This window comes from Oncorhynchus gorbuscha, linkage group LG13, assembly GCF_021184085.1.
Source record: "Oncorhynchus gorbuscha isolate QuinsamMale2020 ecotype Even-year linkage group LG13, OgorEven_v1.0, whole genome shotgun sequence".
Lineage (NCBI taxonomy): Eukaryota > Metazoa > Chordata > Actinopteri > Salmoniformes > Salmonidae > Oncorhynchus > Oncorhynchus gorbuscha.
This window is the reverse complement of record NC_060185.1, coordinates 23,893,786-23,910,056: the sequence shown is the minus strand read 5'-3', so window position 1 is coordinate 23,910,056 and position 16,271 is coordinate 23,893,786. Positions and strand designations below refer to the sequence as shown.

The following is a 16,271-nucleotide window of genomic DNA, read 5'->3' as shown; positions in this document are numbered from 1 at the left end:
GTTGTATAGTGGCAGAATAAGAGACATTTTAATACTTTTACATTTTCATGGCATCCTATTTGTGAATAGGGTAAGGACAATTTTTCACTTACCAGGTTTATCCCGAAAAATGTCTGCCCTCTCTCTGGTAGTGTATGGACAAACATTAAGAATAAGCGATGTGGAGAGTTGATGCCTGTTCGACAGGTAATTAGCTAGGTGAGTTGATCGTGCAACTTTTTGTATGCTTTGTTTGTTGGCAACCTTGTACTTTACGAAGTTTTTGGAACAGATTCCTGTTGGAACGTTCCACAAATTATATCCACCCCAACAACCACGTATCAGTTAGAAGTGTTGTTTTGGATTGCAACACATCAACTAGGCCTAAGTGTGTAATTGTGGGGTGTGTTCAAAGTGTCTGAGTATGTGTGAGTAGCCTGCATGAATATGTCCATTCATGTGTTACATGAGCATACTATGTCTGAAGAAATACACTCAATCGGTTGCCTACAATAATACCCATTCTAGTCATTCTATTTTTACAATTTGGGTCCCATGCTGGTTAACTTCCTGCCCCTCCCCCCTCAGATGCACTTCCTGCTACTGTTAAGTCGGCAGGGGAAGTTGGGACTGCAAAAGTGGTTCACTCCGGTGACAGAGAGGGAAGAAGGTGGTGACGAGGCAAATGACTCTGATGGTGCTGGCTCGCCCTCCCCACTCCTGTAACTTCCTCCTCTGGAGGGACCTCAAGATTGTTTACAAAAGGTGACTGAGGAAGCAGAACCTCTCTCTGGGTCTGGGCTGGATCTGTCTGTGGTTTACCTTCGATGTCTTTCTCTTATATCCCTTCTCTCTGGGTCTGGGCTGGATCTGTCTGTGGTTTACCTTCGATGTCTTTCTCTTATATCCCTTCTCTCTGGGTCTGGGCTGGATCTGTCTGTGGTTTACCTTCGATGTCTTTATCTTATATCCCTTCTCTCTGGGTCTGGGCTGGATCTGTCTGTGGTTTACCTTCGATGTCTTTATCTTATATCCCTTCTCTCTGGGTCTGGGCTGGATCTGTCTGTGGTTTACCTGTGGTTTACCTTCGATGTCTTTATCTTATATCTGGGTCTGGGCTGGATCTGTCTTATATCCCTTCTCTCTGGGTCTGGGCTGGATCTGTCTGTGGTTTACCTTCGATGTCTTTCTCTTATATCCCTTCTTATATCTTCGATGTCTTTATCTTATATCCCTTCTCTCTGGGTCTGGGCTGGATCTGTCTGTGGTTTACCTTCGATGTCTTTCTCTTATATCCCTTCTCTCTGTGTCTGATTTTCTTTATTTGGCAGATGATTTGTTTTCCTATTTTTGACTTCGGTCTTTCCTCCTTTTGTTTCTCTGTTGACCAATATTGCTGTCTGTGTTTAGTCCCTCTCACTATTGTCTCTGGGCTGGAACAGACTATGGTGCCTGTGTACTGTACTGTAGAGGGAGGGAAAGGAGGAGGGAATTGGGTAGACTGGAACCATCCTTGGCCCCTTTAGTGGTTCATGTTTAACCTCCTAAACCCCTTCCTCCTCACCAGTCCTCCTTACACACACACACACACACACACGGCACACGGCACACGGCACACGGCACACGCTCAAGTGAAATATACACTGATTGTACAACACATTAGGAAAACATTCCTAATATTGAGTTGCACCCGCCTTTGCCCTCAAAACAGCCTCAATTCATCAGAGCATGGACTCTACAAGGTGTGGAATACATTCCACAGGGATGCTTCCCACAGTACTTGTGTCAAGTTGGGTAGATGTCCTTTGGGTGGTGAACCATTCTTGATACACACGGGAAACTGTTGACAGGGAAAAACCTTTGCTGACACACTCAAACCGGTGCGCCTGGCACCTACTACCATACCCCGTTCAAAGGCACTTAAATCTTTTGTCTTGTTCACCCTCTGAATGGCACATATACACAATCCATGTCGGTATTGTCTCAAGGCCTAAAAATCCTTTAACAAGTGACATCAAAAAGGGATCATAGTGTCATGATGTTGGCCTGGGGGTAGGTTTATGACAGTCATAAATACTTCTTCCCCCCTTTTTCCTCTCTCTACCCTACTGACGTTACATTTGCAAAACCCTTGGTTAACATAGAGATTCTGGGAACATCAGAAGGTGGGGGGAAATGAACTATATTCTGGTAATCCAACCAATGGAACAGATGCGGTGGTACTTAATGAATATGTCAGTTCGGTTGCCATCTGAGACATTCTCATCAGTGATCAGATGACAAAGTTTACACAGCAGAGTTATCAGATTCACATGGAATTGTTGTTCAATTTAAATGTTTGAATATGAAATGATTTGTGATGGGATGAAATATGATTTTAGCTTCTAAAATGTGAGATTTGGGTTTTATAAGATAGGGCTCTGCTCAATCAGTGGCCCGCCCCTGTGAAGGGACATGGGCTATAAAACTTTTCAAACATGCCCTCCTCCCTTCCTATATAAGCCATTATGTAACCTCCTGTAACGACAATGTAACCTCCTGTTCCGAGGATGTAGGACGACGGTCCGATGTCAGAATGGTTCAGATAATAACTACAGAATGAAGACCACATCAGCGTGAGCTTTGGTTGTGAATGGTATGAACTTTGAATTCTTATTCACTACAGAAGTGATACCTCCTAGCCGTTGAGTTAGCAACAGCAACTGCAAATGCCGGTTAGGAAGGAACAGACAGAGTATCCCGTCTACCACACAAAGACGTTACTACAACGTATACAATTGACAACCAGAGACATTCTTCAAAGGACTCGGTTGGGCAACACTGACTTCCATCTACCACCAAACTACCGAAGCGCAGCTCAGAGTAAATATTTATTGCATTTTCCTTTTCCAAATGGGTGGTAATTTCTGTAACGGAATAACGGACGTGACCATTATTCCCAGACTGTAGTCTACCCATCAACTCAAGATGGAACTGTGTATCCATTCACTGATTGTTATAATGTACTGCAGAATTCACCTGAGCTCTGAAGATTGGTCATCCCTGGCTGTATGAATTTTCTGGGACACCTGTCACCATCTGATTCTGCTAAGAAGAGCATAGTGTTGTGTACTGACTGTGCACTGTGACAGTGAAGGCTGTAGAGCTGTTTATACCGTGTCGGTATAACTAACTAGGGAAACTGACAGATCAATAATGTTACATTGCTATATTGACTGTGATTGGGGTAAAAACAATATCTAACGTTAGCCAACATTTGACTAGCTCTAATGATACATCAACTGGAGAAAACAACAAAGGCTACCAAATGTTTTCATACTCACAGCAGCTGTTAGATACTGCTACCAGAGGCTAGAGCTGAACTGGCTGTGGTAGCTAGGAGCTAGCTCTAGTTCATTCACTTCAGACAGAAATTCAGTCGAGGGGGGATGAGACATTAGCTAACGTTGCATGTCAGTTTCACTACTAGCTCATCACTGGGAATAAGTACATTTTTTTCTGTTAAGTCAAACAGCAGTTACTTTGCCAGCTACATCAGTCAAATAAAGAGTAGCCAGTTTTTGCTCTGCTTGCTTTTACAACTTGAAGAAAAAGCACTACACACACAGACAACTGCTGCCTCTGTTCGCGTGCTCTGTGGCAGGGATGCCAGTTCTAGCAATGATTGTTAGAACAATGACCACTCAAAACCCGCCCAGAAGGTCTGAAAACTAACCCATTGTATTTTCCAAAGCAAGAGAGGCTGCTCCACACGTTGGATAACAGTTGCTGTGTCCTCTGGTCACCGTCGTGCTTGTTGTGCTGTGGCCCCTTCTTCCAATGGAGGCTCAAGAAGTCTGTCGACTTTTGGAGCACAGAAATTCTGGCCGGGAAGCAATGCAATGCGTGGGGGCACAGGGAATGCGTTGACATTGAGAGGGCTGTCAGGTGTTAAATCTCCCCATGTCATCTGCACACTGTCCTTCCACACAAGTGCCCCAGCCTCCAACAAACAGGACTTCTTCACGGTTTTGGAGGTACCACGCAGTGCCACACAGAAAGAGATCAAGAAAGCGTATTATCAGATGGCTAAGAAGTATCACCCTGACACCAACAAGGAAGACCCTAAGGCCAAGGAGAAATTTGCTCAGCTGGCTGAAGCTTATGAGGTGCTGAGTGACGAGGGAAGAGGAAGCAGTATGACACGTACGGGGTGGCAGGGTTCGACGCCAGCCAGGCGGGCGGTGGTGGACACCACCAGTACTGGAGCGGACAGGCTAACAGCGTGGACCCAGAGGAACTGTTTCGCAAGATCTTTGGGGAGTTCTCTGGAAGCCGTGGCTTCGGCGACTTCAATGCCGTATTTGATCAGCCCCAGGAGTTTATCATGGAGCTGACGTTCACCCAAGCTGCCAAGGGGGTCAACAAAGAGATGGCGTTCAACACTGAGGCCAGCTGCCAGCGATGTGATGGTAAAGGGAGCGAGCCTGGCACCAAGGTTGTGCACTGCCACTACTGCAACGGCTCCGGCATGGAGACGGTGAACACGGGCCCCTTTGTGATGCGGTCGACATGCCGTCGGTGTAATGGGAAAGGCACTGTGATCTCCACCCCATGTAACTCCTGTCACGGGACCGGACAGACCAGACAGAAAAAGACAGTAATGGTCCCTGTCCCAGCAGGTGTTGAGGACGGTCAGACGGTCAGGATGCCTGTGGGGAAGGAGGTGTTCATCACGTTTCGGGTCCAGAAGAGCCCAGTGTTCAGACGGGACGGCGCAGACATCCACTCTGACGTGCTGATCTCTGTGGCTCAGGCTGTACTGGGGGGCACGGCCCGGGCACAGGGCCTCTACGAGACAGTCAACCTCTCGATCCCTGCTGGGATCCAAACAGACCAGAGGATCCTCCTCTCTGGGAAGGGCATCGCACGGATCAGTGGCTATGGTTACGGAGATCACTACGTCCACGTCAAAGTCCGAGTCCCCAAGATCCTGACAGACAGACAGAAAGCTCTGCTCATGAGCTACGCAGAGGATGAGACTGAAGTGGAGGGGACAGTCAATGGTGTCACAAGCACCACTGCAGGTAAAAGGTCCACTGGGAACTGAGGCGAGTGTCCGAGGGTAGAGAGATGATGCCCTAAGAAGACAGCCGCAAGGAGAGACCAGATATGGGGACAGGTGGTGGGAGAGTGTTGGAGGGATGATGTCTACTGTATCCTACTCTGGCACTGGACAAGACCGGTTACCCCAGATCTACCTTCACAGATCTCCTTTCATCCTTGATCAGTTCCATAGCAGTGGAAGACAATGGACTGAAACAGACTCGAACAGAATGTGGTCCTAACTCATACCTGCTGCCTAAAACCCAAATCCAAGAGGAAATATGCTCTGGAACTACCAGGAAGTGACTGCCCCTTAGGGTTAGGGTTAGCGCAGTCACTCAAAGTATGGTCTGTCTGCTGTCTTTGAGGAATACACTGTTGCCAGTGATGGCTAAAAACATGGATATACAAAACATTAAACATTAGACACCTCTATAATATTGAGTTGCACCCCCCTTTTTCCCTCAGAACAGCCTCAATTCATCAGGGAATGGACTCTACAATGTGTCATGCGTTCCACAGGGATGCTGGTCCATGTTGACTCCAATGCTTCCCACAGCTGTGTCAAGTTGGCTGGATGTCCTTTGGGTGGTGGACCATTCATTCTTGATACACACAGGAAACTGTGGAAAAACCCAGCAACACTGCAGTTTGACACTCAAACTAGTGCGCCTGATACCTACTATCATACCCTGTTCAAAGGCATTTCAATCTTTTGTCTTGCCCATTCACTCTGAATGGACACAGACACAATACAAGTCTGATCTCAAAGCTTAAACTTCCTTCTTTAACCTGTCTCCTCCCCTTCATCTACACTGATTGAAGTAAATTGAAGTGTCATTAAGGGATCATAGCTTTCACCTGGTCAGTCTGTCATGGAAAGAAGTTATTCCTAATGGTTTGTACACTTAGGGTATAAGAATAGAAAATCCATTTAATTTAAAAAGTCTGTGCTGCAATAAGGAGCTTTGTTTTGGTTGAGATCCTGATTTCTTAGTGTGTAATAAGTTCTGTAAAGTTAACTCTGCTTCCTATCTAGCTAGCCACTGCAATGAGTTGTACCAACCTAGTAACAGCATTCGTGCTGTCAAACAGCTATGGTGAGATAGAGGAAGTTGTCTGGCTGATATACCTTTGTTACATTAAAAAAAGTCATGTGTGTGGAGATGCATTTGGGTCTAAGAACCCAGTCATCCAGGATGGGCATGACTCAAACCAGTTGGATCAGATGTGGCTGGACCTCTTCCCTCATCAACCCCTTCTCTCTCGATGAATCTGAGAATTCACTCAAAGCAGCACACTTTCATGTACCTCCATTCTGCCTCGTTATATTTGTAAATACAGAGCTGTTAATAATGACTGATATGATTTGATCTTTGATTATGAATTTGATTGTATACATGTTATTTGTTTCCTTTGTGATGCAGCACAGACTACTCAGTAAATATACCACTTTATGGTTAAAGGAATTCCTGCCTCAGTCTCATACATTCCTCTGTCACCTGACACGTGACCACCTGTTCACCTTCACTGTCAGTCATCCTACCTGTCCAGCAACCCACACAGATTCCACTAATCTTTCAATGTTATCGAATGAATTAGGAAGGAATTGGAACGACTAGAAGCAAAACTAGAATTTCATCAAAATCATATGATTAAACAATAAGGCACGGAAGGGTATGGTACAGTGCATATCTTGTTACGTTACAGCCTTATCCCTCCTAAATCTGCACACAATACCCCATAATGACAAAGCAAAAATGGGTTTTTATAAATATATATTTTTTAAATGTAACATATTTCATACGGATTGGCAGGGATACACTCTAACTCGCAGACACAATTTACATACTAAGCATTTGTGTTTAGTGAGTCCGCCAGATCAGAGGCAGCAGGGATGACCTGGGATGTTCTCTTGATAAGTGTGTGAATTTGACCGTTTTCCTGTCCTCAAAGCATTCAAAAAGTAACGAGTACTTCTGTGTGTCTGGGAAAATGTATGGGGTAAAATGATAGCACATGTAACAGGGTTATATTGGTGATTCCCCTTGCCACTATATTGTTAAGCCAATGTTTTTGGTTTTAGTTTTGTCTTTCCTTCACCTACTCAACATGGCATCTTATTGGCTGGTTTGCGTAGCTTGCTTACGAGGGGGGATGTTCCAGTTAGAATCGTCCCAGTGAAAAAGCACCAAACCAGCAGTAAGTTGTTGTTTGCAAAGTGATTTTTATACTCCCAAGTGATGATTTAAATGTACAATTTATATCAATTTGTAAATGTTATTCGAACATCACATAAGATGCAGCGTTTTTTGGTGAATATTTCTTGTGCATTTTGTTGTAGAGAATTCCCGCTAATGCTAGCAACTTACTGTGTCGGGTGGGGGGGTCCGTATATTTTGTACAGTGCATGAGTGCAGAGTTGGATGGTGAGCCGTGCATTGCATGACGTGCAATTTTGTGCTGTTCCGATCAGAATAAACCTCCATGACTGGTGCTACAAGTTGGAGTTTGTGTCTGATTGATTGTACACAACGCAAGAAGAGTACTGTTACACATAGTCATACGCACGTGTCTTTCTGCAGTCCCCTACAACCCTGCCTCATTCTTTGGCCGATCTTGGGAGTGAGTGACTCATTGATATCCTTCAACTGTGTGTGTGTGTGTGTGTGCTGCAGGTGTGTCAGCCGGACATCATCTTTAACTTTGAGAAGGTCTACTTCATCCTGGATGAGTTCCTGGTGGGAAGAGAGATCCTGGAGACCTCCAAGACAGCTGTGGGCATCGCTATTGAGGAGGCAGAGACACTACAAGAGGTGACCCACACATACAATCACTTAAGTGTGACACTTGCCCAAATATTTCAATATGTTTCTTCTGTTCTCTCAACAGAAGATGGAGGAGTATATGAGTAAACCGACCTACTGCACCAATAACAGGGACGTGAGTCAAATCTTAAGACCGAAGAATCCTTCTCTCAATAAGTGCCACAACATTTCAAAGAAGATTTATTCTTAAGTTACTCTTCCATTCAGACAGAATACATGGTCTGTTTTATATAAGCACTTTCTAATATTATTAGTCTTTTCTTTGTACTTTTCACTCCTTTTTCTCCCGAATTGGTAGTTCCAATCTTGTCCCATTTCTGCAACTCCTGTACGGACTCTGTCAAGAGCCATGTGTCCTCTGAAACACGACCCCTCCAAGCTGCACTGCTTCTTGACCCGGCATCACCAATGTGTCGGAGGAAACGGTGTACAACTGGCGACTGTGTCAGCGTGTGTGCTCCCGGCCCGCCACAAGGAGTCACTAGAGTGCGATAGGAAAGGACATCCCGGCTGGCCAAACCCTCCCCTAACCCGGATGACGCTGGGCCAATTTTGCGCCGCCTTATGGGTCTTCCGGTTGTGGCCGGCTGCAACACAGCTCGGGATTGAACCCGGGTCTTTAGTGATGCCTCAAGCACTGCGATGCAGTACCTTAGACCGCTGCACCACTCGGAAGGCCCCTATAAGCACTTTCTGAAAGATGCGTTAGGAGTTTTATCATTTAGGAGTTCATTTTAAAACACAGATATTAACTTTGAGATTTATTTTTAAATGTGTTATTAGTTCAAATTATTTTAGAATTACAAATTTGATAGTATCACATATGTTTTACAGTAATTGTAGCCTGCTTTGCTTTATCTGATTTTTAAGCAAATATGTTATTTTAGCTTATTGCTGCTGCATTTTAAAATGTTTTAATTCAGTTGTGAGTTGATCCAAGGATTGTAACCACAACTTCTTACCACTTCGAAAGTCACATTTCTTATTTTAATTCTACGTTGACTAACATAGCCACTGCCTTATTGTAATATTTCTCAGTTGGCAATCTAGAGCCAGAGGGTTCTAAGATTGAAGCTTAAGGTTGACATTTTGGAAAGTGATGCCTACTCAGTGCCGTTAAAGCTGTACTGCCTGAATAAATAGTTTTGTTTCCAGAATAGTCTGTCATTTTAAATGTTAGAGTATGTTTTTTTTCCACCTGTTGAAAATTGATTATCTCTTGGTTTTATTTGTGGAATTGAGACAAGGACTACCCTGTTCGCCCAAGGCTAAGAAATTAGTCATCGTTCTGAGTGATGCCTTACTTGAAATACAGACTAGATCCATTAGAGAGAATCTAGTACTTACAGGTATCCAAGGGTAAGAAGATGTTCCTGAATCTACAGTTAGAGTTTGTCCTTACAGCGCTTCAGATTCCACGCGAAGCTATCGATACAATCCAACTTGAATGTGTCCACTTCGGACAGAGAGGGCAGAGGTATGAACGTCCAATCGTTGCCAAACTTTCTTTAAAGATAAAATGATGGGTATGCTGGCGTGAAGGACCAGTTCCCAAAGGAAATTTCAGAACGGCATAAAGTTCTGTATCCAATTTTCAAGGAAAATAGGTTGAAAGGGAAACACGTAGCTCTCGTGGACAAACTGTGTATTGATAACCAGTTGTTCAGAGACACAAAGACTACTCCATGGCTAAAAATGACAAAGTTCTCATCGAGGAGGCAAATAAGGAAACAATTCTAGCCCAGTTATGGATTGTAATAATACAACAGAAAAATATAGATATAACTAATTGGAACATAAAAGCAGTAATTCAACATGGTGGAGAAAAACACAGTAAACAGAAGGCGCAGTATATGTGGCTGGATGGTGTGGTGTGTGTTTTTTGGTGTTTGAGAAAGTGTGGTGTTGAGTGAGAAAGGGAATGGTTTTCTTGAGTTGGGCTCTAGGATGGTGCAACTGTTGAGAATCTGAGTCTATGGTTGTTGTGGGGTAAAGGGGTTGTGTGTGTGTGTGTGTTTATCCCACAACTGTTCCAAGGGAGTTAAAGATGTTCGGGACAATATAGGACGATTCACAATAATTGTTTGCTAATATAATGATTGCTTGCCATAATGTAATTTTGGTAATGGCGAGAGGTAAAAATCCTTTGCATAAATTGCCTACATTACTACAAATATTAATAGCTAATAATGGAAAATAAGAAACAGGATTTAAAAATAATAATACAATAAATAAAAAATATATAACTGCTATATATAGTACAAATCGAGGTGAGGGCGATGGAAATGCATCTGGTGGTTGATCTGCTTCTGTTCTGTGTGTGGCACTGTGTCTCTCCGGTGCTATGGGATCCGGGGGGTCGGGGGTGGTCTGCAGGGCATTGGGATGACAACCCAACTCGGGATGAGGAGGGCTATTAGCGGGTGGAATAGTGGGGACCAATTGGAGTTTAACTTAGTAGCAATGCAAATTTCATGGTACAGCTATATAGACAATCAACATGTTACTTTTTAATGGTACGTTTCAAACATATATTTTGATACATAGAATTGAAAGTTGTGTCTCATTATGGTAAGTGGTGAAATAAGTATACCCAGTTATAATTGTAACGGCTAGGCAGATAATAAGAAAAGACAATCAGTATGTACCTCACTAAAAGAGAAGGAAAATAATATCTTGTTTACAGGAAACAATTTTAGATGAAGTTTTGTGGAAAAAGGACTGGGGGGGCGAAATGTATTTCTCCTATGGGCAAAGAAATTCAAAATGGGTGATGATATTAACAGTAATTTTGATCCCAAATGTGCAAATTGTCCAAACAGATTATCAAGGTAGATGGATTATTTTGAATATGTCATTGGACAATAAACAGATATGGCTCATTAACCTACAGTTGAAGTCGGAAGTTTACATACACCTTAGCCAAATACATTTAAACTCAGTTTTTCACAATTCCTGACATTTAATCCTAGTAAAAAAATCAGTTTTAGGTCAGTTAGGATCACCACTTTATTTTAAGAATGTGAAATGTCAGAATAATAGTAGTGAATGATTTATTTCAGCTTTTATTTCTTTCATCACATTCCCAGTTGGTCAGAGGTTTCCATACACTCAATTAGTATTTGGTAGCATTGCCTTTAAATTGTTTAACTTGGGTCAAACGTTTCGGGGAGCCTTCCACAAGTTTTTGGCCCATTCCTCCAGACAGAGCTGATGTAACTGAGTCAGCTTTGTAGGCCTCCTTGCTCGCACACGCTTTTTCAGTTCTGCCCACAAATTTTCTATAGGATTGAGGTCAGGGCTTTGTGATGGCGACTCCAATACCTTGACTTTGTTGTCCTTAAGCCATTTTTCCACGACCATTTGGAAGACCCATTTGCGACCTAGCTTTAACTTCCTGACTGATGTCTTGAGATGTTGCTTCAATATATCCACATAAGTTTCCCTTCAGATGAAGCCATCTTTTCCAAGCCATTTAAAGGCACAGTCAACTTAGTGTAGGTAAACTTCTGACCCACTGGAATTGTGATACAGTGAAATAATCTGTCTCTAAAAAATGGTCCGTCTCTAAAAAGAATGGTTGGAAATATTACTTGTGTCATGCACAAAGTAGATGTCCTAACCAACTTGCCAAAACTATAGTTTGTTAACAATAAATGTGTGGAGTGGTGACTGTGTGGAGAGACTCCAACCTAAGTGTATGTAAACTTCCGACTTCATCTGTGTACAGTGCCTTGCGAAAGTATTCGGCCCCCTTGAACTTTGCGACCTTTTGCCACATTTCAGGCTTCAAACATAAATGTATAAAACTATTTTTTTGTGAAGAATCAACAACAAGTGGGACACAATCATGAAGTGGAACGACATTTATTGGATATTTCAAACTTTTTTAACAAATCAAAAACTGAAAAATTGGGCGTGCAAAATTATTCTGGTACTGAGGTGCAAAGGAGAACTAAACCAATATGAGGATGAGGTAGTTGGATCGGCTATTTACAGATGGGCTATGTACGGGTGCAATGATCTGTGAACTGCTCTGACAGCTGATGCTTAAAGTTAATGAGAGCGATATGAGTCTCCAGCTTCAGTGAATTTTGCAATTTGTTCCAGTCATTGGCAGCAGAGAACTGGAAGGGAAAGCGGCCAAAGGAGGAACTGGCTTTGAGGGTGACCAGTGAAATATACCTGCTGGAGTGCGTTCTATGGGTGGGTGCTGCTATGGTGACCAGTGAGCTGAGATAAGGCAGGGCTTTACCAAGCAAAGACTTATAGATGACCTGGAGCCAGTGGGTCTGGCGACGAATATGAAGCGAGGGCCAGCCAACAAGACCATACAGGTCACAATGGTGGGTAGTATATGGGGCTTTGGTGCCAAAATGGATGGCACTGTGATAGACTGCATCCAATTTGCTGAGTAGAGTATTGGAGGCAATTTTGTACATGACATCGCTTAAGTCGGGGATCGGTAGGATAGTCAGTTTTACAAGGGTATGTTTGGCAGCATGAGTGAAGGATGCTTTGTTGCGAAATAGGAAGCCGATTCTAGATTTTATTTTGGATTGGAGATTCTTAATGTGAGTCTGGAAGGAACGTTTACAGTCTATCCAGACACCTATGTATTTGTAGATGTCCACGTATTCTAAGTCAGGCAGGCAGGTGCGGGCAGCGATCGGTTGAAGTGCATGCTTTTAGTTTTCCTTGCATTTAAGAGCAGTTGGAGGCCACGGAAGGAGAGTTGTATGTTGTATGGCATTGAAGCTCATCTGGAGATTAGTTAACAAAGTGTCCAAAGAAGGGCCAGAAGTATACAGAATGGTGTTGTCTGCGTAGAGGTGGATCAGAGAATCACCAGCAGCAAGAGCGACATTATTGATGTATACAGAGAAAAGAGTGTGCCTGAGAATTGAACCCTGTGGCACCCCCATAGAGACTGCCAGAGGTCCGGACAACAACCCCTCGGATTTGGTCACTGAACTCTGTCTGAGAAGTAGTTGAGGCAGTCATTTGAGAAACCAAGGCTGTTGAGTCTGCCGATAAGAATGTGGCGATTGACAGAGTTGAAAGCTTTGGCCAGGTCGATGAATACGGCTGTACAGTATTGTCTTTTGTCGATGGCGGTTATGATATCGTTTAGGACCTCGAGCATGGCTGCGGTGCACCCATGACCAGCTCTGAAACCAAATTGCATAAGGGAGAAGGTACAGTGGGATTCTAAATGGTCGGTGATCTGTTTGTTAACTTGGCTTTCGAAGGTCCAGATTGTCTAGCCCAGCTGATTTAAAGGGGTCCAGATTTTGCAACTCTTTCAGAACATCAGCTATCTGGATTTGAGTGAAAGAAATGGGGGAGGCTTGGACAAGTTGCTGTGGGGGGGTGCATGGCTGTTGACCGGGGTAGGGGTAGCCAGGTGGAAAGCATGGCCAGCCGTAGAGAAATGCTTATTGAAATTATCAATTATCGTGGATTTATCGGTGGTGACTGTTTCCTAGCCTCAGTGCAGTGGGCAACTGCTCTTATTCTCCATGGACTTTACAGTGTCCCAGAACCTTTTGGAGTTTGTGCTACAGGATGCAAATTTCTGTTTGAAAAAGCTAGCCTTTGCTTTCTTAACTGCCTGTGTATATTGGTTCCTAACTTCCCTGAAAAGTTGCATATTGCAGGGGCTATTTGATGCTAATGCAGTATGCCACATGATGTTTTTGTGCTGGTCAAGGGCAGTCAGGTCTGGAGAGAACCAAGGGCTATATCTGTTCCTGGTTCAACATTTTTTGAATGGGGCATGCTTATTTAAGATGGTGAGGAAAGCACTTTTAAAAATAACCAGGCATCCTCTACTGACAGAATGAGGTCAATATCCTTCCAGGATACACGGGCCAGGTTCATTAGAAAGGACTGCTTGCTGAAGTGTTTAGGGAGCTTTTGACAGGGGTGGTCGTTTAACCGCAGACCCATTACGGACGCAGGCAATGAGGCAGTAATCACTGATATCCTGGTTGAAGACAGCAGAGGTGTATTTAGAGGGCAGGTTGGTCATCTATTTTATGTTATGTTATCTATTTGGGGTTGTACCTGGTAGGTTCATTGATAGTTTGTGTGAGATTGAGGGCATCTAGTTAGATTGTAGGATGGCCGGGGTGTTAAGCATGTCCCAGGTTAGGTCGCCTAACAGTACGAGCTCTGAAGATAGATGGGGGGCAATAAATTCACATATGGTGTCCAGGGCACAGCTGGGGGCTGAAGGTGTTCTATAACAATCGGCAACTGTGAGAGTCTTGTTTCTGGAAAAGTGCATTTTTAGAAGTGGAAGATCGAATTGTTTGGTCACAGACCTGGATAGTATGACAGAACTCCGCAGGCTATCTCTGCAGTAGATTGCAACTCCGCCCCCTTTGGCAGTTATATCTTGTCGGCAAATGTTATAGTTAGGGATGTACATTTCAGGATTTTTGGTGGCCTTCCTATTCCAGGATTCAGACATGGCTAGGACATCCGGATTGGCAGAGTGTGCTAAAGCAGTGAGTAAAACAAACTTAGTGAGGAGGCTTCTAATGTTAACATGCATGAAACCAAGGTTTTTACCATTACAGAAGTCAACAAATGAGAGTGCCTGGGGAATGGAAGGGGAGCTAGGCATTGCAGGGCCTGGATTAACCTCTACATCACCAGAGGAGTAGTAGGATAAGGGTACAGCTAAAGGCTAAAAGAACTGGTTGTCTGGTACATTCGGGAACTGAGAGTAAAAGGAGCAGGTTTCTGGACGTGGAAGAATAGATTCAAGGTATAATATACAGACAAGGGTATGGTAGGATGTGAATACAGTGGAGGTAAATCGAGGCATTGAGTGACGATGAGAGAGGTTTTGTCTCTGGAGACACCATTTAAACCAGGTGAGGTCACCTGGTTACCAGAACCAGTGTGCGAGGTGGAACAACAGGGCCAGCTAAGGCATATTGAGCAGGGCTGGAGGCTCTACAGTGAAATAAGGCAATAATCACTAACTAAAACAGAAATGGACATGGCATATTGACATTAGGGAGAGGCATGCATAGCTGAGTGATCATAGGGACCAGTGAGTAGCTAGGCGAGCTGGAGACATGGCGATTCAGACAGATAGCGGGCCGGGGCTAGCAGAAGGGCCTTAGGGGGACGTCGCAACGGAAGAGTCTGTTGTAGCCCCCTCGGACGGTTACATCGGCAGACCAGTCTTGATGGATCGGCAGGTTTCCATGTCGCCAGTAAAAGGGGTTCAGGTCAATTGGCAAAATAGGCATTGTAGCCCAAGGAGTGGCCGATGTACCTCTTCAGCTAGCCGGGAGATGGGCCTAGCACGAGGCTAGTTCCAGGTTAACTGATGCTTGCTTCGGGACAGAGACGATAGCCAGGAGTAGCCACTCGGATAGCAGTTATCTCGCTGCGATGATCCAAGTGAAAAGGTTCAGGGCTTGCGGTAGGAATCCAGAGATATGGAGATTTGGTGGAGAAAAAGCAGTCCGGTATGCTCTGGGTTGAATCGAGCTGTGCAGACTGCAGGAGTTGACCGGGTTAAGGTTAGCTGATGACCGCTAGCAGTGGCTAACTGACTACGAGCTGACTACTAGCTAGTGGCTAGTTAGCTGACTAGCTTCTGTTGGGGGTTCCGGTTCTAAAGTATAGAAATACCACATTGGGTGAGGCGGGTTGCAGGAGACTATGTTGAAATTGAGGTAAAATATATATATACAAAATATATACGAAGAAAAAAAAGATTAATACACGGGTCACAACAAGACGAAGACGTCTGAACTGCTACACCATCTTGGATATATATATCTATATCGAAGATGGTGTAGCAGTTCAGACATCTTTGTCTTGTTGTGACCTGTGTAAATATCGTTTTATATATATATTATGTGTGTATGTACAGTTGAAGTCAGAAGTGTACAAACACTTATGTTGGAATCATTAAAACTCGTTTTTCAAACAATCCACAAATGTATTGTTAATTAACAAACTATAGTTTTGGCAAGTTTGTTATGACATCTACTTTCTGCAAGACACAAGTAATGTATCCAACAATTGTTTACAGCCAGATGATTTCACTTATAATTCATTGTATCACAATTCCAGTGGGTCAGAAGTTTACATACACTAAGCTGACTGTGCCTTTAAATGGCTTGGAAAATTCCAGAAAATGTCATGGCTTTAGAAGCTTCTGATAGGCTAATTGACATCATTTGAGTCAATTGGAGGTGTACCTGTGGATGTATTTCAAGGCCTACCTTCAAACTCAGTGCCTCTTTTCTTGGCATCATGGGAAAATCAAAAGAAATCAGCCAAGACCTCAGAAAAAAATTGTAGACTAGTCTGGTTCATCCTTGGGTGCAATTTCCAAACATCTGA

At 43.7% G+C, this 16,271-nt stretch overlaps 2 protein-coding genes across 2 annotated transcripts; both read left to right on the top strand.

Annotated features, from left to right (window-relative positions):
- Positions 1 to 158: 158 nt before the first annotated feature.
- LOC123992254 lies at positions 159 to 9,043 on the top strand. The gene is made up of 5 exons (XM_046293431.1): positions 159 to 186; positions 731 to 744; positions 7,752 to 7,880; positions 7,957 to 8,007; positions 8,191 to 9,043. Exons 1-5 carry the CDS (start codon positions 159 to 161, stop codon positions 8,587 to 8,589), a joined length of 621 nt encoding a protein of 206 aa, XP_046149387.1. The 3' UTR covers positions 8,590 to 9,043.
- LOC123992594 (dnaJ homolog subfamily A member 3, mitochondrial-like) lies at positions 3,763 to 6,483 on the top strand. Its single transcript, XM_046293856.1, is given in 2 exon segments — positions 3,763 to 4,140; positions 4,143 to 6,483. Coding segments are annotated over 2 exon segments (1,206 nt in total). The 5' UTR covers positions 3,763 to 3,860; the 3' UTR covers positions 5,069 to 6,483.
- Positions 9,044 to 16,271: the final 7,228 nt, after the last annotated feature.

Bases quoted from the DNA above. Each gene is read 5' to 3' on its own strand.
- LOC123992254 (XM_046293431.1), top strand. From the start codon at position 159: ATGTGGAGAGTTGATGCCTGTTCGACAG. The intron at 7,881-7,956 runs GTGACCCACACA...TTCTCTCAACAG, and splicing joins AGGCAGAGACACTACAAGAG to AAGATGGAGGAGTATATGAG. The intron at 8,008-8,190 runs GTGAGTCAAATC...CCGAATTGGTAG, and splicing joins ACTGCACCAATAACAGGGAC to TTCCAATCTTGTCCCATTTC.